At 42.2% G+C, this 25,712-nt stretch overlaps 1 protein-coding gene across 3 annotated transcripts in view; it reads right to left on the bottom strand.

Moving 5' to 3' along the window:
* The window catches only part of celsr1a (cadherin EGF LAG seven-pass G-type receptor 1a), a 91,724-nt gene that overhangs the window by 40,501 nt on the left and 25,511 nt on the right, over positions 1–25,712 (bottom strand). For all 3 annotated transcript variants that reach the window (XM_017429902.3, XM_017429900.3, XM_017429901.3), the window contains exons 2-6: positions 13,877–14,232; positions 13,515–13,803; positions 9,813–10,032; positions 7,145–7,260; positions 4,952–5,040 (exon numbers count right to left, since the gene is read on the bottom strand). In XM_017429902.3, coding sequence (XP_017285391.1) covers positions 4,952–5,040; positions 7,145–7,260; positions 9,813–10,032; positions 13,515–13,803; positions 13,877–14,232 — 1,070 coding nt within the window. The remainder of the gene's footprint in view (positions 1–4,951; positions 5,041–7,144; positions 7,261–9,812; positions 10,033–13,514; positions 13,804–13,876; positions 14,233–25,712) is intronic.

A 25,712-nucleotide genomic window follows, 5' to 3' on the forward strand; every position in this document is an offset into this window, starting at 1 on the left:
GTATCTGATAGGGGAACGCGGCTCAACGTAACAGCAGCAACTCGAGCACATTACTGCCCCCTATATGTCAGGAGGACAAATAACACCTTTTCTGTTCAAATTGCCAACCCGCCACAGTGGCGTGTTTGTTGATCAAATTCACCCGCCACTTCAAATATTTACCCGCATTTGGCGGGTGGCGGGTGCTAATTTCCACCCCTGAATATAACGATTAGAAAAACGTAAAAAAGACCAAAGGTTTGGGGCTATTCTGACCAGAGTGATGAGCTAATGGCTTGTCCGAGTGAGTCCAAGTGATTTGCTGCCATCTTAAAACGACTCTAACGGCAAACATCTCAGTGGTTGGTGCAAATGTCATTTTATAAATCCTTACAATGCCATCACTTTCACGTTACATGCTGATTTCCATCGACTTCTGTGGTTCTTTGCAGTAGCAGCAGCTAGCTATAGCATTTCTGGAGCAATTTGGGGCACTTGCAGCAGGAATATTATCATTTTTCTGCAGGAATAACCACGTCCTGCAAAAGGTTTTTAAATCTGCATGAGGCGCTATGAGTCGTTTTAAGACTCCTCCAAACGGAGGTCATTTAAAGAGCAAACTACTGCTTCAAAACATCTAAAGTTTCCCTTAAACAGTATTTGTTAAGTTTAAATTAAAAGACAGGATATAAACAATTAATGCTAGACCATTTGAACAAAGACAAGTCAACAGAAAATCTTTGGGTTTTAAGGATCTCAGACCGTTTCAGGCAGCAGGACCTCATCAAGACAACAAGTCAGCGTTTCCTGACAGAAGTACAGATGTTACAACACCACCTGCTCGTCTTCGACTGGCAGGATTTTAGGGACAGCCGAGCAGCCGAGTTACAGTTTCTGCAGAGGTGGAACGTCACACCAAGCTGTGAGACAATCTGCACTCATGTTCTGATGATAGAACGAAGAACAGCAGAAGCAAAAACCAGAGAAATAAAATTTTAAAAGGGATGATGGCTTTGAAGTCTTTAAATGAATATTTTAAAAAGGTTTGTAGTTGCCCAAATCTCCTTTTTAACATGAAACATTAAATAAACTACCCTAAAATGAGCTTTAATAGGTTTAATTTACTAAGATATTAGCAGAGACTGGCGTAAAGTAAACCTCTCTTGATTAATTTGCGACAGTAAGGTTGTGCTGAGCGAGTTGCCTTCATCCTGCTTTTCTGTAAATAATATTCTGTTCATTATCTTATCAAACCCCTCCTCAAATTAAATATAAACAGATCTGTTCCTGCTGTGAGAAAGTCTGTCTGCACAAATATGCTGCTGTGGAAAACAAGAAACCAGCTCTCAGAATCATCAGCTTCCCACGCTGCTAAAAAATCTACTTCTACTACGTCCTGCAGATATTATGAGAAACCGGAGTTTGTTTTTATTTACTTTATTTTTTTATCCTGTTCAGATTATAGCTACGGTCCGTGCAGGTGCACACAACTAACATCCTGCTCAGTGTCCTGCTGAGTTGCATCATTTCCTGGAGCGAGAGCCGTCACTTCCTGCGGCGGAGATGGAGATGAAACCCTCCTGCCGGCTCCGAGGATTTCTTCCTCTGCAGGTTTTTATCTGCGTTCGCGTGTCTGTTTCCTGTTTAGATTTGCTTTGCAGACACGGTTAACCATCCTTGAGACGTTACGGCGAGGAATTTGAAAAATGCCTCCCTTCTTTCTTCCTTGATTCTATTGTGCGCCATCTCTCTGGACTCAATTTCACATGCAGAACGATGGGAAAGCTTTGCTGGTTGTCACGGCAACTTCGCCACGACCTTTGACCTCTGGATTTTAACAGAGGCTCCCAGATACTTATGGAGAAAGCGGTTGCGGCCTTAAAATGGGGGCGTGTGGCCATAAAACCCTTCACGGTGACGGCTATCTAATAATCCGACGCAATAAATCACCGACTGAGTATGCAAGTGTGTGTGTGTGTGTGTGTGTGTGTGTGTGTGTGTGTGTGTGTCGTTAGGACTGTTCGGCTCTAACGGGGCCTCATGTGAGATGATCAACTTGGGGTAAAGTTAAACCAGATAAATGGGATCCAGGCTACACCAAAAGTTTAAATGTTCAGCTCCAAACTGTCATACGAAGAAGGTCACAGACGCCCCCAGCTGTGATAATAAAGATAATAAAAATATCTAAATCTTTTAGTTTTTTTTTTTTCCTTTTGTGTATTTAGACCAAAGAAAAAAACAGAACACTGTGTTTGCAAATTAAAATTCATTAAGTTGGTTAGCACCGCATAAAAGGTAATGTTTTGCAGTTATTTAAATAAAGTCAAATAAGTTATAAATGGTATATTTTCAATAAAACAAATCAAATAAACAAATATTTCTGCTGCTGTTGGGCCTCTCGTAGTGTATTTGCATATGCTATAAACAGATTTTAATAAAATATTAGCACTATATATAACCTTTTTCTTTTTTTGGACATGTTTTAATCGTAATATTAGTTAACCTTTTTGAGCTGCGTTTCAGTTTCAGTTCGTGCCTTTCTGCAATTTTTATTTTTGGCACGATTTACAGACTTGGATTGCGTGTTTTACAAATCTTCGGATGTCTGTTTCGGATGAAGTTATAAGAAACAAATGCGGTTTAATCGTAGACGGAGATGTTCGGGTTTAAACGAGGGCTTCTCAACTCGGTGGGATACGAACAGAGCAGGAATGCTGCCTTTGTGTTCGCGTGTCATGAATCTGAAGAACCTCATACCAGCATCACTGCGCTCTGATCTATTGGTCCTTCTGGGCTATGGAAGCTCTGCTGCCTCCAGACAAATTCCTGCGTGAGCGAAGCTACAACCGAGTCCCCTTTCATGGTTGACAAACATGTATGACATCCGCTGACATGTCAGCGCACCTGATCTACTTTGTTGCTTTCTGCCAGATACAGTTTCGCTAATCCCTCCAGGTACCGATGCACGAGAAGTCAATTATGACTTCTGATCATTCATCAGGGACAGAAAACTGACCCCATGTCAGCGCTACAGCCGGCCTCGGGCTGATTTAACGGAATTTGGCACCAGGTCTACAAATCACTGGTCCACATTAGGACTGACTTGGTGGAACGCACCCAGCTAATAACGCCAAATACGCTCACAATGCCGGCGTAACGCATGTGTGTGTGTGTGCCAGAGCAGCAGAGAGGATCAGCAAAGTCAATAAACAGCAGGAGCAAACCACGCAGAACAGGAACGAAACAGAAAATCTCTTTTAGATGAAGGGATTAATCTCTTGTTTCCAGGGTGATGTTCTTACAAACTGCGACAGGCAAACAGACAAATAAAACGAGGAGATTTCTCAGAGAAACGCAGGTTTTAGCTTTTAACTCTCCAGCGTCAACAATAGATACAGATGTGAGCCTGCAGCGAACATGGTAAAACACAGCGGCCCGATTCATCACCTTCACTGAATACTTTTCTGTCAAAAGAAACAGAGCGGCCGAAAGACACACGAAAGAGGCCAACGACGTGTGAAACACGAGACGGTGTCCATTGTAGGCAGGTGTCAGACCAAGAACACGAGTACTGCCTTTAACGAGCTGCAAAACAGAGTAACGGCAGCTTTCAGAGCCGTATATGAAGGAAGAGACAGGAAACAGGAAGAAATGGAGATTTTCTTAAAAAGGCGAAAAAAGCACATGTCTGCAAATCAGCTTCAAAAGGTTGAAATTCAGCTCAAATGTGGTGTTTTGTATGCTGGTGAAGCTAAAACGCAGCTGAAATAAACATTTATACAGTTTGAATTAAAGATATTTCTCTTAAAAGCCATGATGATGTCATTATTAAATTGCCTTTTCTCTCTCTGTAGACACAAGAAGTATATAAGCATTTATCTGACAAACGTACAGCTGTGAAACTTGAAATCATCCAAAGGCGTTTGCATCCTCAGAGGAAAACTTCTAATTTCCTGTCAGTTTAAATGATAAAAGCATGTCGACTGCAGGCTGTGGAAGTTTGTTAAAACAAACAAAACCATCAGCGGAAGCCTAAACGAGAAAAGTTCCTGGAGAAACTCTGAAGAGGCCATAAGTTAAGTAGTTCAGGAGATGCTTCGCTAACAGACTTTCTCTCCAATAGTTTTTAGGTTACAGCAGGTTATAGCTAAATAAAGACAGAAATGACTGACTTATGGCCATTTTTGTGTTTTCTAAGTCAGCTATGGTAGCCATCTTGTATCAGAATGACTCCAATAGGTAATCAGTTGTAGACGTGCATCCACTGATTCGCTAACAGACACTTTCACCAGTAGAAACTGAAGAATCCTTTACCAGTCACAGCTGCTGTCACACATTTTCTGATGAAGAGGGAACGAGATCGTTGTAGGAACAACCTGAAAATTGACTTTAGACCAGTGGTCTCCAATCCTGGTCCTCTTTGGGCGACCATCCTGCATGTTTTACTTGTTCCTCTGCTCCAACACACCTGATCTGAATCAATGGGTGATTAACAAACTGCTGCAGAACATGAAGAGGTGATTTAACCTCTGAATCAGGTGTTGGAGCAGGGAAACAAGGAAAACCTGCAGGATAGTGGCCCTCGAGGACCACCATCCTTGTACGGAATAACGATCCGCTGGCTGTGCATGAAGACGATCGGCTCCGAGCTGATTCGATTAGTAAAAGCCGTGCTGACATTCGGCGTAGGAGACCCAAATCAAACCTGAACTGTGGAGAGGGAGCTCTCAGCAGTCAAGGTCAACTGCCTTCAAAGAGAACCACATTTCAAAACACTTGACTCCCACAGCCCAACTCCTTGACCCGTCAACACTGGCTAATTACAACAAGATCCTTCTGCAACATGCATGACTGTGCACATTTAAAAAAATTATAAAATTCTTTAATACAAGTTAGGACGCTGTGATTAGCCTGCTTCTTTTCGAACTGAAAGGAGAGGAGGAGGAGCAGGCCGGCCGATCGTGTTCCTTACCTTGTTGTAGTAATGGAGCTGGACGGAGTGCCACTGGCCGTCACTGACTCCACCCGAGACGTAGGGAGACACCGTGGTCTTCGTCTCACCTGGAGGACGGGTAAAACAAGAGGAAGAATGAAAGGGAGAGGGAAGAGAGATAAGGGAACGGTTGTGGAAGAGCAGAAATACAGAAGTGAGAAATTAAACAAGCAGTTGGTGGTTAATCGATTCATAGCATCATTTTAATATATCATCACTTTCTGTCCAACTTGAAGAATACAACAAACTCAAGTAAAGAGATGTCACGATTCCTGATCATTCCTTATTAAAATGAGCAAATCTGAAGAACTTATCTGATCGTCACAGCCACTTTTTAACAAGGTAAAGACACACCAAGTTGTTTCCTAATGGTGAATTTCGAATTGAAAGGCTTTTTTCAGCAACGCCTGGCCCCCATCATTAAAAAACCCCCCAACAACTTAGAACATCAGTGTCTGTTTCTGCCACTGTTGTTTATTTAAAAAAGATTAGAAAGTGGACACTGCGGTCATGGGTGAGCTCCGCTTTATGGCAGACAATTCTGACCCGTGTTGTTGCTTTAAATGCCCATCCCTAATTCAAATAAATCAAACATTCGCACAGCTGATGTTTACAGTATGCAAGATGCAGAAATAGTGTCGATGGAAAGATATCTCGATCATTATGGTGGCAAGAACAGTCCCGCAAAGGTTGCAAACGTGCACATTATAAACCTTCACAAACACTTTACTTTATTACGTGTCCCAACCCACGTGCAGGACAATGCGTGACGACAGCGACACTATCACTCCTGCTCAAACGTGCAAGAGACAAAAAAGTCTACGAGTTAAACTACGAGCAGAGGAACGAAAAGCTACAAGGATGCCTGTTATGTGGGGAAAACAGCATGGAAGGAAGCAGCTATGATCTGAAGTTGAATAGTTTAGTCCTGCTGAGAAATCACTTTATTCTTTGTTCTTTTCTTCTCCTTGTCTTTTGACTAAACAGCACATCATCGCCACCTACTGGCCTGCAGTATAAAACTGCAGAGCCCCAAGTTAAACAGCTGACACCGAAATAATTTAAATACGAGCAACATTTTGAAGCAAAAAGCTCTGTCCGAAGCTAAAACCTACTTCTGTTACTTTGTTGAAGGAGATTCTGGTACTGGTAATATTCGGGAAAGCGAAATGAGGATTATCCCACGAGTCAACAACCAATGAGGAATTCATTTCTGGGTGAAAAGCCGGTTCAGTTTCAGCTACGTGAACAGAAGCATGTTCCATTTTGGCGAAAAATATATTCCTGTCAATTAAACTTTTCAAACAAAGTCTGCGTTCATTGTTACTTCATAGGGTTTGACGTAAGCAAATAAGAGGAAGTCCATTACTTCACAGGTTGAAGACGAATGATCTTGAAAAAGACTCAATGATCATCAATCAACTGTTGCCAAAGCTAACATCAGTCTCTGAAATCAATGGCTTTAAGTTTGAAAATTGTAGAGCAAAAAAAAGCACCAGGTTTACTGAGGGTTTACTCTGTTTGTCAAGGGAGGGAACGACTTGAACAAACAAACTAAAGTGCTGAAAACTAGCAAACACGATGGAAGATCGATCCCGCTTTGCTCCACATAAACCGAAGTCGTTTCTTTACATTTCTCTCGTTCAGCGTGAAGCCCAACTCCGAGCGCTGCTTTCGATGATTCATGCGACTTGTATTGCACGGGTTTGAAGTAGGGCACGAGGACTTGGCGTCTCTCCCAAGACCGGCTTCACCCAACGTAATCATATTAGACTGGATTCCTCCGCCGCGCGGTGCCATGGGAAAGTGACCCGAGTGTGAAAACAACAGTTACAAGCACAAAGAATGTGTTTGATCTGCAGTTCAACAGTTACTGATATTGACAATGACTCTGGGCGTATGTGGGACTGCACTTGGATGCGTGTGAATGGCAGCTCCAGCTTTTCTGTTTGTGGTAGGCGCATGCCGGGAAGGTAGGTCTCCATTTGTTGACTTTGGGCTCGCTCACTCGAAATCAAAAGAAACCACATGCTGATAAGAATGATTTATCCATCTCATTGTCAAAGTCACCTCAGATAAAATGCATTCACGCCTAAGTTAATGAGTTTCATTTAAATAGGGGATAACAACACATAATCATCGGTCATGTGAGTGCACGTTGGGAAGCCTGACCTCCAGAGAAAGTCAGCTGAATCTGTTCGTCTATGATCTCCAGGGCGATGAAGTCATGTTTCTCGTTGAACCTGCCGTTGTAGAGGAGCAGGGCGTTTCTTTCTCTTGTGGCGAACCTACGGAGAGACACGAATGTTGGTTTATTGGAAACGGAGTCACCCTTAAAACAAAAATTAAAGAACATTCAGATTGGTGTTACTAAAACAGCTTAAAGCTCACGTTTCCTGTCACATTTCAGACCGAATCTCCAACTCGAACAGACCAGAACGGAAAGGTTGAAGACCTTACAGATGTTTTACGTTAAAGCTCCTGAGGAAAAGTCCCTCGCCAGGAGTAAATGGTTTCCATATCTGACGAGATTCACGAGCATCTAAGCGTTGATGTGCGTACGAGGTGGACACAGAGTTCAGTGCGTCCTCGTGTTTGGAGACTGAGGTGAGGGCAGAGGAGTCAGCCGGCAGATGCCAGCGGGGCGAGGAGGGCAGGAAGTCAGGATGGCTGCAGCCAAACACTGATAAGGAAAACATCACACAGCCTTTCCTGTTTTCACTGCGCTGTAAACCCCTCTTACTCTCATGCTGTCGATGAACTCCAACAATCAACCCCACCTTAAATATTACTAATAACAAAACAAGTCGTTAAAGTTTGTTTTTTTTTTCCCTCTCTCCTTAATGTGCGCCGTGTGCCGGTTAAAACTTGCCGAGCTGGGTTGTTTCCTCCCTGCAGCAGTTTCAGTTTTATCTAAGTGTGGGAGAAACGAACCTCGTCAAGTTAAAAAGCTCGTACACGCTGCCGCGCCGCCTCCTCAGCTCCTATAAATGCGTCTTCAGAGGAGGGAGCGGAGACACGGAGCCAAAGAGTGTACACTTCTCGACACACCCCAGCTGACGCACTTTAGCTGACTATGCTCGGCTCGTTTCAAAGAGTCCGCTTGTCACAGCTGAATTCATAGTTTTAAAAAACAGAATCTTACAGAAACTCCTTTTCTGTAGCCATTTTAAGCTGCCATATTAACATAATCAGCTCATGTAAACTTTTAATCCGAGTCGTGTCAGTCTGTGTAGCTACAGAGACCATCTTTGAGTCATTTTTGCAAGAGTTTCTGTTTCTGTTTCAACTAAGTTGGAAAATAAATTAAAGGAAGCTAAGCAGACATGTTACAGTCAGTCGGATACTTACTACTTTTAACAAGCTGTGCTCACTGTCAGGACACAAAGCGTAATTTAGGTTCCTATATCTCCAGCTAAATTTAGACCACATTTAAAATTTTAACTCCTGTCATGCCATTTATAACACGCATAAACTAAAACTATTGTAGACACACAAACCAAGTCTGTAAGTTCTGCAAAAAGAAGTCAGAGAGCACAAACTGTGATTTCAGAGCCCGTTTGTGGCCTAAATGTCTTTTATTTCCACCAAGGTTTGTGTTGCCGTAATATCAGTGTCATTTAGTTCAGTTTCAGTTTATTTATTTATTTAAAACAAGGACAATGTGCCAAAAAAACCACCTTAACAAAAGATGCATTGCACCAGAATTAGCTTAAGCTAGTTTTCTGCTCTGTAATCAGTGGAAAGTTTAGGTCTCTCTGGAGTTTAAAAGTTTAAAAGAGTTAAAACACACACATACACACAATCAGTACCTTCAGCTAGGAGTTGATATATCTGGGACAAAAAAAAATAAAGTTGAATCTATATTTGTTATAAAAAAAATACAATAATTCATGGATTAGAAACTGCAACATGAACTTCATGTGAGATCGTAAAATGTCTTATATCAAGGCAGAACCAAAACGTTTGTGGCTTTATTTAGTAAATAAAAAAGTGCTTAAGAATCTGTTTATTTAAATTTAAATTTGTTGATTCATTCATGACAATCTGCTAAATATAGACATTTATTTGACATGTACATTAGATCAAATTTAGCCCAATATCAGCCTAGACATCTATGGACCATTTAGATGGTGTTTAGATGTCTTGTGAACCCAATAATGCTCACAACAGGGCACTTCTTTCTAAATGTAAAAAGATTGGTGATTGCATACTTTGTGCCATAATTAATGACAAAAAAACCAATCATAAATTATTTTTAAAAGTATTCTATCTGTTAGGATTGTCATTAGGTCCTTGTTCAATAGCGTTATTAGCAAAGTTTGCATACTTAGACCAGTAATATTTGGGGCTACAAACCTCTGCCGCTGTTATTTTGTGGGTTAGAAGCTGAAACGTTTAGGAAATAATGGTGCAGATCCTGTTGAACTAAAGGGACTTTCATCTCAGTCAAATGAGAAAAGTTAAAACAGACAAACAAAAAAAAACCTTCACTGGGCCAAGATTCTCAAGACAGGAATGTCTGATTGATGAGAGATCCAAGAGAACAGTCGCATTATAAAATACTCGTTATAACCGGTATATTTTGTAGTACTGCACAGCAAATTAAGCTTTGTTTTATTTTACTTTTAGTAACTATTGGTAAAATCTGCTTGAAAAGTCACAAAATATCAGAAAAAGTTATTTATAATACAAATAATGGTTTCAAGTGGGTTTTGCTTCATCTAAACTACATTAACCCTTGTATTTGGTGTAAATTTTACAAAATCAAAAGCAGGATTGGCTTCATATTGGTCATTTTTACTTTATAATATGAAGGGAAGATGGAAAAACTGCTTACGTGAAGGAGACGGTGAAGTGAAACCTCTGCCGCAGGCCCCTGAAGGTAATAAAAGATTGTCCAGGGAAGCTGCGGGTGGTCATCTCACAGTAGGGCGTCTCGTACTCCTTCGGACACTGGCACGTGAATCCCCCCGCGGGCCGGTTGACACATTCCCCGCCGTTCTTACACACACCAGGTACACACTGGCCCGAGGATGCATTCAGCTCACAATGCTCACCTACAAAAGGAAAAAATAAAGTTTTGAAAACCGAGCCTTTAGCAGCGCTGCCATGTCTGCTCGGTGTAAAACAACACCGTGTCATCTGTATGTAAGATCTGTCCATCTTCGCTGACATGCAATGCAATGTGGACGATAAATCGCCATGGCAACACGTCATCTCATCAGATTATCCGCATTTTAGTTGTCCTCTGAAGCGTGCTGGCCACAGTTGACTGAAATACAGACGTCATGCAATCCGTTGGAATTTATTTGTTTTAATAAGATGCCTTTGATTGCAAGTCAAGCTCATTTAGCCACAAAAAAAAATGTCTGAGGCTTCTTCAACGGAGTCTCCAGTTTAAACAGCTGAGGTGAGGCCTCTGTTCATCTAAAGCAAAATACACCAACATGTCTCCATCAAGTCCGAGCCGGGCTAAATTCTTACTGAAACATTGAACCGCTGATTAATTAAATCGTTTCTAGTTTAGTTTTTCAACAAATGAGCTACATTCTTAAAACCATTTCTGTGCCGTTTTCATTTAACCGGTACCCACTCTGCTTCAACTAGCTTTGCTCAACATTTCCCACTTCTACCCACTGACAAAGAAAGTTAAACAACTCAGAAGGAGTTGATCTGTTTTGGATTTAATTTGGTACACTTGGAGAGGCAGCGATGGATGCCTATCCAAGGTGAAATCCTTCTGCAAAGAGCTGACATGTCCATTACTGGCATCACGAGAGGATCGATAGCGTTATGATGGAGCACTCAACAGTCAATCCAAACAGTAAGTAAAGGTCACCAAGTACAGCTCATGGCTCATTAGTCACCAATACTAGTACTTGACAGAGCTTGTTAGAGATTATATTGTGGCTTTCCATGAGGCCTGGAGGCCATATTGTGCAATTACTAAGCATGAGTGGCGTACAGATGTCACAATGGCTCTAAGTTAAAAACGATGAGGACACCCACATGAACTGTAAAGATTTTTTTCTAAAACCAATCGCACCAAGAGAGGATTATTATACTGTGTGCCAAAAGTGCTACATAATCCCATGACATCTGTGTATGCCTTTAGGGCACATGTGTTAGACTCTTTACATCATCCACACAAAGTCTCAACGACAGACATAAGAAAGACTATGGGTTCACCGTCCCACCAGAACAAAGATGGCTGCTTTTGATGTGATGCCATAACCAGGAAGCTTGGATGAGTGGGATTGTAACATGTTCATTGATGACTCTCAGTTCTGCATTACCCCAAACGACCACCGTGTGTATGGCAGAACCCAAAGGAGAGGGCCAAATCTGCCATTGTTGTGGCAGGAGTGGTCCTCTGATGGATCAGCGGTCCACAAGTCTTACCCATCCTGAGACGACACCCTGATACAGTCTTCCAACGAGGGAACACCCGTCCATTGTCTAAGGACCGCCTGAGTCATGTTTAGGACCTACTGTGGCCAGCCAGGTCCCTTAATATTTGTGCCAGTGCCAATCTGCCGGATTTCAAGGACCAGTTCCAAACACTGTCAGACAACTTGCCACAGGAAAAGATACAACCACGTTATGACTCCGTTCCTCACCAAACCTCTTTTTGTCCCGTGTCAGTGGGATCTGGCATCCCCTAAGGCCTGGACACAAACAACAATGTGCCAGTACCGCCAACTCCATTACCCACTTGATCTGATATCCTAATCACATGACCTTCCAACACGTGCAGTTTCCTTTAACTTCCACCGCTTCATGTCGGTGCTAAACGTTTCCTGTCAGTGACCGTAGCTTCCTTTACTGTTTATAATCAAAACATGGAAAAACATGGGCCAAGCGAGTAAAGAAATCGATAAAACACGTCCTAATATCTCCTACTGATAGAACTGGAGCTCATTAGAGTTATTAGAATGATCAGATATTTTACAATACATAATATTGACTTTCCTTACAGCAATGTCCAATTATGGGAAATTCCTCTTCTTTTTAATGACTATGTCGATGTAATTTTGCTCAAAAATCAGCTAACTGAGGCCAACTTCCTGGGTCTACTAATTTAAATTCCTCAGACGTCTTTCTGACAGAAATATCTTTAGCTGTAGGAGCCCCCCCGTCCAAATCACACACAGACCTCCCAACATTACAGCTTGGAACCAGCTAATGGCCCTTCTCTCCTCAACGTAATCCCTTTTTTCCGAGGGAGAATTATAAGGATCTGATTCCCTGTAATGTAGGAAACCCAAGGAGAACAGAATGGGCCCCCCGCTGTCATCGGGGCCATAATGGTCCCTGATGGGCCCTGACTATCAGGAGTTGAACTGTGACCTTCAAAAGATGAGACACCGAGATGTGTGTGTGTGTGTGTGTGGGGGGGGGGGGGATATGGCGGCTGAGTGGAGAAGACGACATGAGTGGTGGGAGATGGAGGCGAGAAGCCCTGTGAGTGACATAATCAGGTAATTACATCAGATAAGGTGGAGGAAGCGAAAGAAACGAGGCAGAGTGTCGAGAAAGACGGACGGAGAGGAGGCAGAGAGTCCCAACGACCTATTAGGGAGAGACAGCAGGGCAGCGACAGTCAGGTATCAGATTTACGAGCGGGAAGTATGACAGGAAGATCACTGACATCAGGAAATATTTTGCAAAGTGATTTCGGTGGTAACAATGAACGCTTCCAAGTCTTCCCACAGTCTTCAGCCACATGACTTCTCTTCAGAGTTACTGTCATTCACAGCTCTGAAGCAAAGACTGGTTCGTTTTTCTTTTCTCCCATCAATAAAACCCAGATTTCAACTTTTATATAAAATAAACACGTCCCACAGAACTGCAAACAAAGTAACGTTTAAAGTCAGGACGTTGTGTAAGATGTAAATAAAACTGGATTCAAAAAATAGTTTAAATATTTGACATATTTACTATGTTCTGCTGTGAATAAAATATGAGATTTGCGAATCATTGCATTCTGTTTTTCCTAAAAAACAAACTAAAGCTAAATTAAAGAAGCGGTAAAATTATATGTAGGACAGCTTCTTCATAAGGGAATTCTAATATTTAATTCCTGTATAGTGGGCTCTTTAAGAAGAATCCATGCAATCTTTTTAGGAGACACAAATTTAGACTTTTATCCTGTATATATCTGTCAGTGTAAGATGTACTCAATGAGCTGAATACCTTGTTGCCACATATGGTAACCAGCTGAGGGTAATATGAAGCTGCTGACAAGTTGCTTCATTATGCCGTTCTAATCTTTCAAGGTAATGTTGTTACAGCTCGTGTGGGTTTAGTTGCAGGGTTAGATACAGTCACCATTCCACCTTTTACAAGAACAAATCTCTGGCTTTGTCTGCAGGATTACGCAGCGTGTTTTCTTTTCTAGCACAGGGGTCAACCTTGAGTTACAGCTTTCATAACCTGTCGGGGCAGTTTGGCAGTTTTGTTCAACCAGTCAGAAGCAACATAAACTTTATTTTAAGAGTGAAATATTTCAGCCTAATAAGGACATAAGTTAACTTACCAGTGAAGTCCTCCATACACTCGCAGGTGTATCCCCCCTCACGTCTGCGGCACCTCCCGTTGTTCTTACAAGGCCCCGAATAGCAGAGGTCTATCTCCGTCTCGCAATAGTCTCCGGTAAACCCAAGTGGACAGCGGCACCGGAGCCTGTTGATGGGGTGGATGGGCCGAAACAGAACCGTGTTGGAGGCGATGAAGGGAGGGGAGCTGTCGAACTTCAGCACTGACACACACTTCATGTAGTTCTCACAGGGCTCCCGCAGGCAGATGTTATCATCGAATGGCAAAACCTGAGGAGAAGACAAAATCTTAGCTACAATAAAATCGAACGCATGGTTTAGGATTCCCAGTGCATGTTTCTACCTCCTGAGAGGATATCAGCCTGAGCAGAGTCCGGTTGAGGTAGATCTGCTCCTGCAGGTCCTCTGAAGGGAAAAACGTCCCTTTACCCGAGGCGCCTGCTGGCTGCAGCGCCGAGAAGGTCACGTTAAGGATCGAGCCTTGCACGTCGGTGTCGTTTTGGATGTTGAACACAAACACAGCTTCCCGCTTCGTGGAGAGCACGGCCGCCACACCTTCGAGGAAGAGGCTGAGCAGCGGGGAGAGGAAGCGCTCCTGCGACATGTTCTCCAGACGTACTGTGATGCTGTTGGTCAGCATGTCGTCGGTGATGATGGTGACACGCAGCGTGCAGCGAGCAACAACACGATGGATACCATCTGAAAGAAAGAACGAACACGTATGTGAGCGCCACACACTTCGACTTGAACTCTTATTTGTTCAAGCTTAAGCCTTTCAGAGTTGAACTCTTATGGGCTGACGAGCTAACGGCTAATCCGAGCGGGGCTAAGACCAAAAGGGGTCACTGCTTCTTGAAAACAACTCTAACGTCAAGTTTCACAGCAGTTAATGCAGCTTTATTTCAGATTCCTAACCTTTCCACAGAACCCCATAAGAACTATGACATTTAAAGGACTCTTCTATTGCATCATATGATCCAGAGTGGTGTAACCTAACTTTTTTGTTTGTTTTTATTGTTGCTTGTCTCATGTAGTTAATACTAATGGCAATAAACATCCAAAAATAAATTAGGACTGAAAGCTTGAATCTTAGAGTAGCATCTCACTGAGCTACAACTGTTGGAGGCTAGTTGGTGACTCTAAATTCTGAGAAAAATCGCACATTTTTCATTGCAGTCTCAATCATTTTTTAGTGATTGTGACCAAGCAGAGCCATGCGGCTGCCAGGCGACACTGTACCTCCATCTGTCATTACAAACTAGCTGCCAAAATACAGCAGTAGAGCTCTAAAATTTATGGAAACTAAACTGAGAAGGGTTTGCAACACCCACAACAACTCTGAGACAATCTTGAGAAAAATTGTGTTGCATAATATTCTTTGAACATGTTCAAAATTCAAGCAACAAGACTGAACTCACCTCTGCGAGCTACCCAAGAAAAGTGAGAAGCCCTGCAAACGTTTTGAGGCGTTTTGAAGACTCCCTTGCAAATGTTATTTGCCAGCTAGTCACTAACAGCTGCATTTTACAATACATCAGTCATTAGAGAAATATTTGAGCCTAGTTCCAAATCTATTAAACAATTAATAAGGCTAACCCAAGGATGGCGTGTCCCACCCTCAATACCTCCAGGAACAAATAAATCTCAAGTCAAAACAACTAACATCTTCAAAATATGTTATTTGAGGACTTGACGAACCATAACATAGGATCAAAGATATTGTGCTATAACAACCGTCTGACCTTACCAACAGTCAAATAAAGAAGCAAAAATGTGTAACATCAAAGGAAACTTAAAATATTTAAGAATATTTTATGGCTCCAGGGTATAAGAACGTGAATCGTTTATGCCTCTCTTTAACACCAACTGGGCTTTTTCTGTTACTTGTCAAGGTTTGTTTCTACGCCACGTTCTTGCTCCATTTTTGTCCACCAACAGTGTCTTTATGTTTTAAACTGACAGGCTGATTATTATCTTAGCAGGTGCAAAGATAGCACCAGAAAAAAAAAAAAAAGTATCAGTTACTTTGTAGTGCCAACAATGGAATACCAAATATAGCCTCACCACTTAATTAAAAACAGTATGATAACTGATAAGTGCAGTAAAGTTTTTGGTTCTACCTTAGTTGGGATTCCAAGAGAGCCAAGCTTATAATGTGCAGCGATGTGGAGACAACCCTTACTTGGTACGGCTTAGTGATTCTTTCCCTAACCTTGAGAAGGTTTTTTTCTTAAAAAGATATAGCTTAACTTGCTCACTGGATTGCACTTTTGCCAGTTGATTGAATAAAGTACTCGCCAGGCAATGTGATCTGATTAGAGTCTGGATTTGGGTTTAATTAGATCTGTCAAGGGTTTCATTCCTGAGAATCTTTGAATATTTTCTCACACGGCCTCTAACTATGGAAGGAGCGGGAAGGCTGTGGGCCAATAAGGACGCAGGCCGAGTGAAATACAGCTGACGACAGGTGGTGAGGCTGCATGAATCTTACAGGGGAGGATAATACCGTTGAAGCGGCATGTGGAGCTGGGTCCGATTGCACAGCTTTGCAGCACCAAACGGAGCACATGAGTGTGTCATATGTGCGTGTGATTGGGATGGTAATGTTGGGGGGGGCTGCTTTAAGGGTGAAAGGGTCGTACTGATGCTTAGACACAGGTGCCATGCCGCTGTCATAGATGGGATTGCTTCTCAGGACAAAAATCAGAGACGGTCAGTCTGTAAGAGCAGAGTGCGGACAGGAAAGTCAATCATCTAGCGTCCAGCTAACAGCACCTAAAGGTCAACTCCAAATGCACGAAGGCGAAATAGCTCAAATCAGAAAGCATCAAGAAAATTATTGCGCCTTTAAATGGCCTTGACTGCCAAAAAAAAAAAAAAAACACACTGGAAAGCAGTCACACATTAACAAGTCACTCTGCAAGACATTAAGCAGCAGCTGTGATCCATTGAACTGCTGTAATGTGACGAAATCTAGGTGCTCATTCACCGCAGTGCTAACAGACAGAGTATCTGCTGCCCACAGAGTGCTCCACACCTGTCTCTGCCTGTGTGTCTGGGAACACAACGTTATCCCACTTGCCGCCAGAGATCCATCACCTGTCTCTCTTTAAGACACACATCCTGCATGGACTCCATTATACTGTGTACACAGTCGTGATTTAGGAAACACCACTCTACCTTGATGGCTTAATGTTTCACACGGACACAGGCGCTCAAATATTACAGCAGGAACGTCGAATTACAACCGAGTGGGTCTTGGCACAATCAGCCACCAGCGGGGCAAACCAAACACGGCACACTTACAACCTGTAATTCGTATTTATACGCTCTCCTTCCGCAACTATACACTCAAACTGCTTATGCCCTTTATAAAAAAAAGCTCTACATATTTGCTTCCAAAGTAATAATGAGAACCATTCTTTGAAGATTAAAAAGAATGAGAAGTAGTAGGAGCCTAAAAAACAAAAGCCATGTCACAAAAATATAAAAGTTGTAGAGAAGGATAAAGATGATTGGCTTCAGACTCCAATAAGCACATTTATGCCAAAGTTGGTTAAAAAAATACTGTAGTTTTGTATTGGACTACTTTGACAAGACTCCGCCTCGTTTTCTCTCTCTTTCCAGGGCATTTCTACCAAGTCTATTTATAGAGCCCACCAGCTGCTAGCAAAGGGTCACAGAGACGAAGAGAGGATGGGCTGGACACTGGAAAGGGTGTGTCGGCGGGTGCACGCCATGGAAAACAACATTCTGGGTGTTTAAACATGCCATCACTTACACAGGCAACAAAAACAGATGGACGAGTTTAACAGGGTCTGATACTACTAATGCATCCAAGAGACCCTCCACGTAAAGTCAAACCTGAGGTTATCCTAAGAGTTTAACAAAGCGGCAACGGGACTTTTCTTAGTTGAAGATGTTTTGCTTGCCATCCGATGCAAATGGAAAGTGCGACATTCCAAGCTTTGATAGTGAGGCGATTTAGGATTTGTCATATCCTGGATGACTGAGAATCTACACAAACATTAGCCTGAGGTTATCCAAGCGCTGCACGTTTGAGGTTTCTGAGGAACAACATTACCAACTATGCACATCCTGGTATCTCTGTCAGCTGACAAATAAACACACAGCTCCACTGGTCAACCCCAATAATGATTAGCTTGTTTATACCACAGTGGATGAGTACCAATTTATCACTTTACCCCACCCTCTCTGTTTTCAGCCTTCACACCAAAAGTAGGGATGTCCCAGTTCATTCTGTAGTGTTAGGGGAGAGAAAAAAGGTAGGCCTACTGTATCTGGCTTTTAATTTGAGATTTTTCAGTAAAGATGCTGACAAACGTGAGCTTTCTTTTTAAAAATATTTAATTGTTACAACAATCCTTGTAATGTCTAGTTTGGTGTAATTTAATATATTATGTTTGATATGCTGTATTTTCCGCACTATAGGACGCACTGGATTATAAGGCGCACTGTCAATGAATGGTCCATTTTCCAACTTTCATCATATATAAGATGCATTAAGCGAAACAGAACAACCCCGTCTTTTTGGAGAATACTGCACCAACGTAAAGTCGCCCACATACTCGGGCGTACTTCACTCCGCGGAGGTCCGCGACGACTCGAGGCGGAATCGAAGCAGACGTCCGCCAGACACGTCCGCGCAAAAATCAAACCAACCGCTCTCAAGTGAGAATCGTTGCCAGCGCGCAGCGTGACCGCCGCTCTCTGTGCAGCGCTGGCGGTGAAGAAACAGGGCGAAAGGCTCCTTCTTTTCTTTTGCTGTTTTAAAGCTAAGAGGCGAGCGATCTCTTCCTCCTCGTCCGGTGACGCCACGACTGAAATCTGAGGCAATCTGTACGCTCGAGTCTGAAGTTTCAACGTCCGCCCGAATATGTGGGGGCCTAATGCAGCAAGCACCACGGCTTTGTAGTTTACCAAAGTCGTACTAAAACATCACGACTTCTTACATATATAAGGCGCTCCGGATTATAAGGCGCTCTGTCGTTTTTTGAGAAAATTGAAGGCTTTTAAGTGCATGAAAAAATGTACATGACGAAGTTTGTTGCAAAATTGACAACTAGTTAAATAACATATTAGAAATCTAGGATACAAAAAAAATGTTTGACAAAACAAAAATATATGACTAACAGTTAATGGAGAATTGACTTCTTGATTTTGCGGTGGACACTACCTCTGCGTTAATACCCAGGAGGTGAAATTAACACGAGTAAATTGGGTTGTGTCTCACTTATTTAGTATTTATAAAATAAAAGACACACTGATTGGATTTAACTTGGTGAAGTGAATGATATGAATGCATTTATGACCAAACCATACGAGAAGTGCCACACGTTTAGCGGTCTGCACTGCGGGTGCTGAAGGCAGAGGCGATAAGAACCGTTAATGAGCTGTGAAACAAGTCGCCCTGATGACAGATTTGTGTTTGTGTATAAAAGACAAATGACCACACACTTATGGGGGCACACAAAACCCTAATAAATGTGTCGATCAACTGTCGTTGCACCTCTTCAAACACAACGGTCTGGCTGTCTTCAACACAAACACACACAGTTTTTTTTTTTTTGTGATTTAAAGTCGCCCCGTCCAGCTCAGAGTGTTGACACATACTGTTGCCAGCTGTCACTGATGTTCGACAAGCACACACAGATTTTAACAACCCACAAATATGTATTACACACACCGACAATGTGTATGCGCTGCTGATAAGTGTTCTCAAATGGCAGCGAAATTTGGCTCGCAGTCAAAAATAGTTTGGTTTACTTTACAGGACAGCAGCACTGAAATGTAGGTTTGAAGCCTACGTTTCCAGACCTCTTTGTGGTGGCCTGTGGATCTCTGCAGGGGTGCAGTTAAGTTTCTACTTTGGTGGCCACCACCACCCTCAGTGTAAAATCAACAGCGGTGTTTGGTCAGTCAGCTCGTGGGACGGTTGGTAAAAACAACAGAGAGCAAACGAGACATTTGCAACGCTGGCAGTTGTTTCAAAGAGGACCACCACACTTCAACGTCTCACACACAACGTCCAGAGTCAAAGTAAAGGCCCATTTAGGTAGTCCAGTCTTCCGCTATAAACCTTTAAATCAAACTATCCAACTATTTTAATGTTTTCTCAGTTGAAAATTGTTCTTCTTGCCTAAAATGAGCTGACGAAATACTGTATATTCCAGCCAAATGACATTTATCACGGCTAAAGAGATTAGTAATTGAAATCGTGCAATGTTACAACCCCTAATACTAAGGAAGGCTTGTACAATAGAGCACTGTAAAAGAAAATAGATTATTTTCCACCAGGCAGCGCTTTTAAAAGCAGAGTTAAATTTTAAACAGTCGGGCAGCCAATGAAAAGTCAGCTCGGGTGATTAAAAGTCCCAGCGAGAGCAGCAGGAAACTGTCTTTTTCCTCTCAGCATTCTTCCTCCTCATAAAAAAAAAACAGGTTTCAAAGATTTGAATCAACACAAGACGTGTAACCAGCCAATTGCGGAGCAGAAATTCAACTTTCAGCTCCTCCTTTCCTGGACACACCTGAGCCACGAGGCCCAAACAAACACAGACGATCAAACGCTCTTTAAATGATGCGAGCTGGCAGCTTCTATGTACAGTCCTCCTGCTGTCAAACTTAAACACGGATAACATTAACTTTCAACTGTCTTGAGGTAATTTCAGTAATCTCTTTCATCTTTTTTTGCAAGTCCTCTCATCTTTCTGCTTCCTTGCAATCTCATACTGTACGAAAGCATTTTTTCCCCCCCACAAAGGAAGCATCGCTCCCAATAGAAACTGCAGCCATTTTTTCGGTTCCAACAAAACGTCTCATCGTATCTCATTTTCTCCTCCCCCCTCATGCCAACAAGCGTCAACATCAGATCGTGTATCAGCAGGCTGCAGACACACTGACAGACATCCTGTTTGCTGATTGCAGAGGGAAATCACAAAGTAAAAAAAATAAAACTCCCTTAAAGTAACTCAATCAAAGCCTCATTAATCAAAAGATGTGAAGCCAGCTTTGCAAAAAGATGAGCGGGAAACAAGAGAGAAATGTCTCTGGAAAACTGAGGACCAGCCTAAGTATGAGCGATAAAGAAGTGACTCACTGACAGACATTTTAGATAGCAGAGAAACTTTAGAGAAAACACCCACGAAAGTCACATGATAGTTATTCAGCGGAGCAAACTCAGGTGTAAACTAGTAATTAAGTGACAATGGCTCATCGTTTTCACCGCTCAGCTAGAAAAAAAAACATTCTGTGGCAGTGGATTACATTTTTAGGAGTATTTTTGTTTCATTCGAGTCAAATGCAGAGGCGACAATCGATCAAATAAGAAGCTAAAGCCCAAAAAGTACAGGATGCAGCTCTCAGGGGGAAAATGTTGACTGTAAGCATTTGCATGACTGACTAAATTGATTTAATATTCTATTTTTTTCCCACTGTGGAAAGCAAATCTGCGTTTTATTAATCCTGGAAGCCACAACTTGAACCCGAGAATGACATAACACCCAAATTCTTCAAGTTCAAGTCAGAAAATGAAATCAGCGGCCAAAGCTGGATGATATTTTTCTCCACATTTTTCATTCAGACACTTTTGAAATTCACTACTAAAAATTAGACACTATGCAGTTGACTGTTTTAACAGCATACAAACTGAGAGAAGTGCAAAATTACTACAGCTGTTATCAGTTTATTAAGAGAAGAAGCCTTGTTAGATTTTAAAGTTGAGTTTGGTGAGAAGTTAACATTTTTTAAGTCTGGATTCTGGAATTAAGAGTTCATTTTTCTGACTTTGAACCCAGAAATTTGGACTCTAAATGCAAACTGAATGCATTAATAACAATATCCACCAGGGTTTGTTAATTTGTAAACATGTTTTCAATAACAAGCTAACAGGCCAAGCTAACTGAAGTCCCAGACTTGGCATTAACGTGTTCATTTATCTACGCGTCTCAAGTGACTCGTCTTCGGATCTCAGTTCCCTGCTCAGATAAAGACGGACAATAATGCTGTTTAGAAAAGCAAGAAACCAGTCTGCCGACTGTTCCCTTATCCCCCGGTCGCGGTAAGGGAAGCAAAAAATTGGTACAAGGACGGGAGAGTTGAGAAGCTGGCGGGTAGAAACCCGTTTTAACGCCGAAGGAGGAGAACGAACGCCTCGCAACCACGTGACAGGAGTATGCCGGAGCCTTAACAGCGTTTTGTGAAAGATGATGTCATTACAGAAAGGAGGAGGGAAAAAGCAACAGACTATATTTTTCTTTTTCCCATAACAGCTTTGGTTTTATCAGGTATGCTGCCAGCCTACAATCTCTAACCATAAAATGGAACACCATAATGTTTGGTTGCAAAACATATCAAAGATCTCATTCGACAGTATGACCTCAGTTTCCAAAGAGTGGAAGAACCACCACCAGGAAGGTGAAAGAAAACCTGCCTCCTGTGTGCAGTGAATCATGCTTCAGTTCTAAACTACGAGTGGTGATTGCTGAGCTTTAATGATTGAGCTTTAAAAAAACTCCAAACGCAAACATGTGCTAACCGAGCGTCGATGATTGACCACAGGAATGCAGGAGGCAGCAGGTTAACAGACACAAAGAGCAATTTATGGGTTTAGAGAGAAGCAGCTATGAGACCAGACTTCAACTATTCTTCATTCCACGACATTAAAAACGTTTTTCGCATCAAAGACATGAACTTCCATCAATCTGCCAACACATGGAAAGCTTTTATTACATTCGTATGAAGTTAAGTGCACCTCTCGATGACCAAAATCACAGTTCTGCACGTGAATTAAGCCACAGTTCTGCTTTTTCAGCCCTGCAACCTGAAGGTGGCTGAAGAGCTTCTATCTGCGGCCACTTGTCTGGAAGTAATTAGCGCGAGTCCCTCTCATCTCGGACCACCGATGGGCAGGTACACCCACCTCCCGGTCTAATCAATGTGTTCAATAAAGAGGACCTTCTGGTGGGTCTGAGTAAATCCTCCATGGCATACCTTCAGTCTGAAGCTAGGCTTTTAACTAAAACTCACAGAACAGCTCACATAACTCCTGTTCTGGCTTCTTTGCATTGGCTCCCGGTCTATTTTAGGACTCATTTTAAAATATTGGTTTTAACTTTTAAGGCACTCCACGGTGAGGCAACTAAATACATATCAGAACTTCTGAAGCCTCTCTGCCCGTCTAGGACTCTGAGGTCTTCCAATCAGATGCTGCTGTCGGTACCTAGAACTCATTTTAAAACCCGTGGTGATAGATCATTTCAGGTGGTGGCCCCGAGGCTCGGGAACGCTCTCCCTTTAGCATCGCGCTGCTCCGAATCCACTGACTCAAGACATATCTCTTTAGTCTGGCTTTATGTCAATTTTGTTCACTGATTTTTATATTGTTGTTTCCATTTCTGTTAAGCACTTTGCGATTTTATGTCTGTGAAAGGTGCTATATAAATAAAGTTTACTTACTTACTTGGGGTGAAGCTTTTAACACTCACACCAACACATGGAAAGAAATCTTGACAAGCAGCGATGGCCTGATATGGGCTGAAATCTTAGAAACGGGATGAGAGCCTCTGACAGACACAGGAGTTATAGTAGGCAGAAACATTTAAGAGGTGAGCAACTTAAAGCACCTCTTAAATAATCTGCATTTGACTTCTGTCTTTAAACACTGATTATGTAAAAGCGGACGAAAAATGATATCTTGATCATATATCATTGACCTGAAGCGCACATATCCACGTCTAATTTCAGCTGCTGGGGCTACTTTTCATGCAACACCTGCAGCTCTTAAGCAGCGCCACGTTTACACTCACTGTCGTGACCACAGTTGTAGGATTAGCTGCCCCCCTTTTCCCCCCTATTGTCCCTTTAGCTTTCATGAAATGAAAAAGTAGAGGAGGGCACACAAAGGACTCCTTTCTCCTCGGGACTGAGCGGTGAAGAACGGAGGAGTGTGGGTGACATCCGGGTGTTGGGTGGGTGGAAGGAGGATAACATCCCCACCACAGCCGGGGAACAGGTGTGATTACACACCGACATGCTGCCCCGACTGATCCTAAACCAGGATCAGGCAATGAACCAAAGGAGAAGCGAGCAAACGGATCAGTCGGCAGCTTACAGATGTTGACCGAAAAGGCCCAAAAGGCCGAGCCTTTGAGTTAAAAAAACCAGAACATCATGGAGAATATCTCTGCTTCAAGAGTGAGCCTCCTTCCAGTTTCTGTTTATAAGACTGTTCTCTTTTGATTCAAATCATTAACCTATTTTATATCACAATCTAATCTTTCAGCTGATATCTAATAAGATTCATTTATTTGCCACTGCTGGAAGGTTCACCATGGCATGGGATGTAATATCTCTGAGACATCTTTACCATTATTAATAAATTGCCTTGTTGGGGTTATTCCAATAAAGAGTCTGCTTTTGGTTGTAAATGGAAAGTACAAAATGCAACTGTACCTCCATACACCACCTCTTCAACAACTACTCTTTGTACCAGAAACAGGCAGTGAAATGTCCCAAAGGCTGACACTAAAACGGGAGAATTTGCAAACCCATATAGCTCTCTCTGTTTCTGTGTTTTTGGGAAGCCCCGGATTGTCTCGGTTCAGAGATTCTAGTGTCATCCAAGAAACCACAGTAAATGGAAAACTAAAAAAAGCATATAAGCCAGAAAACATCCACAGGACACACATCCACTCAGGTTTAAATGATCTGGGTAGTGACTTGTTTTATTTAAAGATGAGGTAAATTAGGCCTACCTAATGTTCAGACAATGTCCAGAATTCATTAGAGTAATTTAATCACAGACTTGGTTACAATTGGGCTTGCTTTTAAGACAAAGTATCACTCACTACTGACAGACTTTAAAAGTTTCGGACACTGTGGAAATAAAGTTTAATTCAGTTTCTGCACTGGATTAGTTCTAACAAGTAAAACCAAAACAGTGAAAACATAGAACATGCTAGAACAGGTTGACTTTTTGGTCAACTGGACACATCTGGAATAGACTTGTGCACCTCTGGCGCATCTTGACAAACCAACGAGCCAATAGTTCAATGACACACAAGCAGCAAAAACAGATAAAACACGACGATTCATCCGCAAACAGCACAACAATTCAAGGCAAGTTAAACCGACTAACTGTTGGTTTGCCCAATAAATAACTTTTACAAACAGGCCTCGTCTTAAAGAACACCTTCATAACATCGTGTCACCAGCAATTATCTAAACAGTGGGTGTCATTGAGGAAAAAACACCACAACACAGCAGGGATGGCACCAGATGAAGAGTCATTTATTCTTCCGACACAAACTACTAACTTAAAGCAAATGCCTGTAGCAACAAACCTTATTGCAAACTCTATTTAGTTATTAATATATCATATTTTATCGTGAAGACGTAACAAAATACATCTTAATTTCATTCAAAGAAGCAAAGCAACACTCATGCACATGGGTAGACTTTAGTAGAAATTTATTGTTTTGTGACAAGGCCTAGATCAGGCAAAAAGGTGCCGTTTTTTTGTTTTGTTTTGCCTGATATAGATTTTGTCACCAGAAAAATAAATTTCCACTGCAGGTTTAACAGTGTAGGAGTGCCGTTTTGCTTCTTTTGATCAAGTTATCCTTCTCTTACGCATCCGTTTTTGTAAAAAGAGTGCAAAGATTTTGGTTTTTTTGTTCAGTTTCATTGCAAAATTGCATCGCTTCAGTTCGCTCCACCCACGCTACTCGCATTGTGCTTGAATGTATTTGAGTAACGGTACAAATCGGTTAATCTTCACATCCCTAATTTGTGAGGTCAGAAAATCCTCCCAGCACTTTGACATACTGGCATATAAAAGGAGTTCAGAAGGCTGTACCGCTGTATCAGCTTCTCCAGCGTTACCTTCAGACTTTCACAAGCTTTGCACAAGTGCCTGTAGTAGGTGTACTTAAGCAGAGCGCTCCGGGGCATCGAGTGCCAGGCCAAGAACCGACCCAACTTGAATATCTATGTCCCATTTAGGATCCCTGGGAGAGAGCGGCGAGAAGAATAGATGCACTGTTCCTGCCCAGACAATATTAAACAAGTCCGAATGAGGATGAGGAGGAGGCCAGACAATGCAAAAGGAGCACTAATGAACCTTATTTTATTGCTTGAGGGTTGACTGGTGTTAGTAC

The sequence above is a fragment of the Kryptolebias marmoratus genome, linkage group LG18 (genome assembly GCF_001649575.2).
Source record: "Kryptolebias marmoratus isolate JLee-2015 linkage group LG18, ASM164957v2, whole genome shotgun sequence".
NCBI lineage: Eukaryota > Metazoa > Chordata > Actinopteri > Cyprinodontiformes > Rivulidae > Kryptolebias > Kryptolebias marmoratus.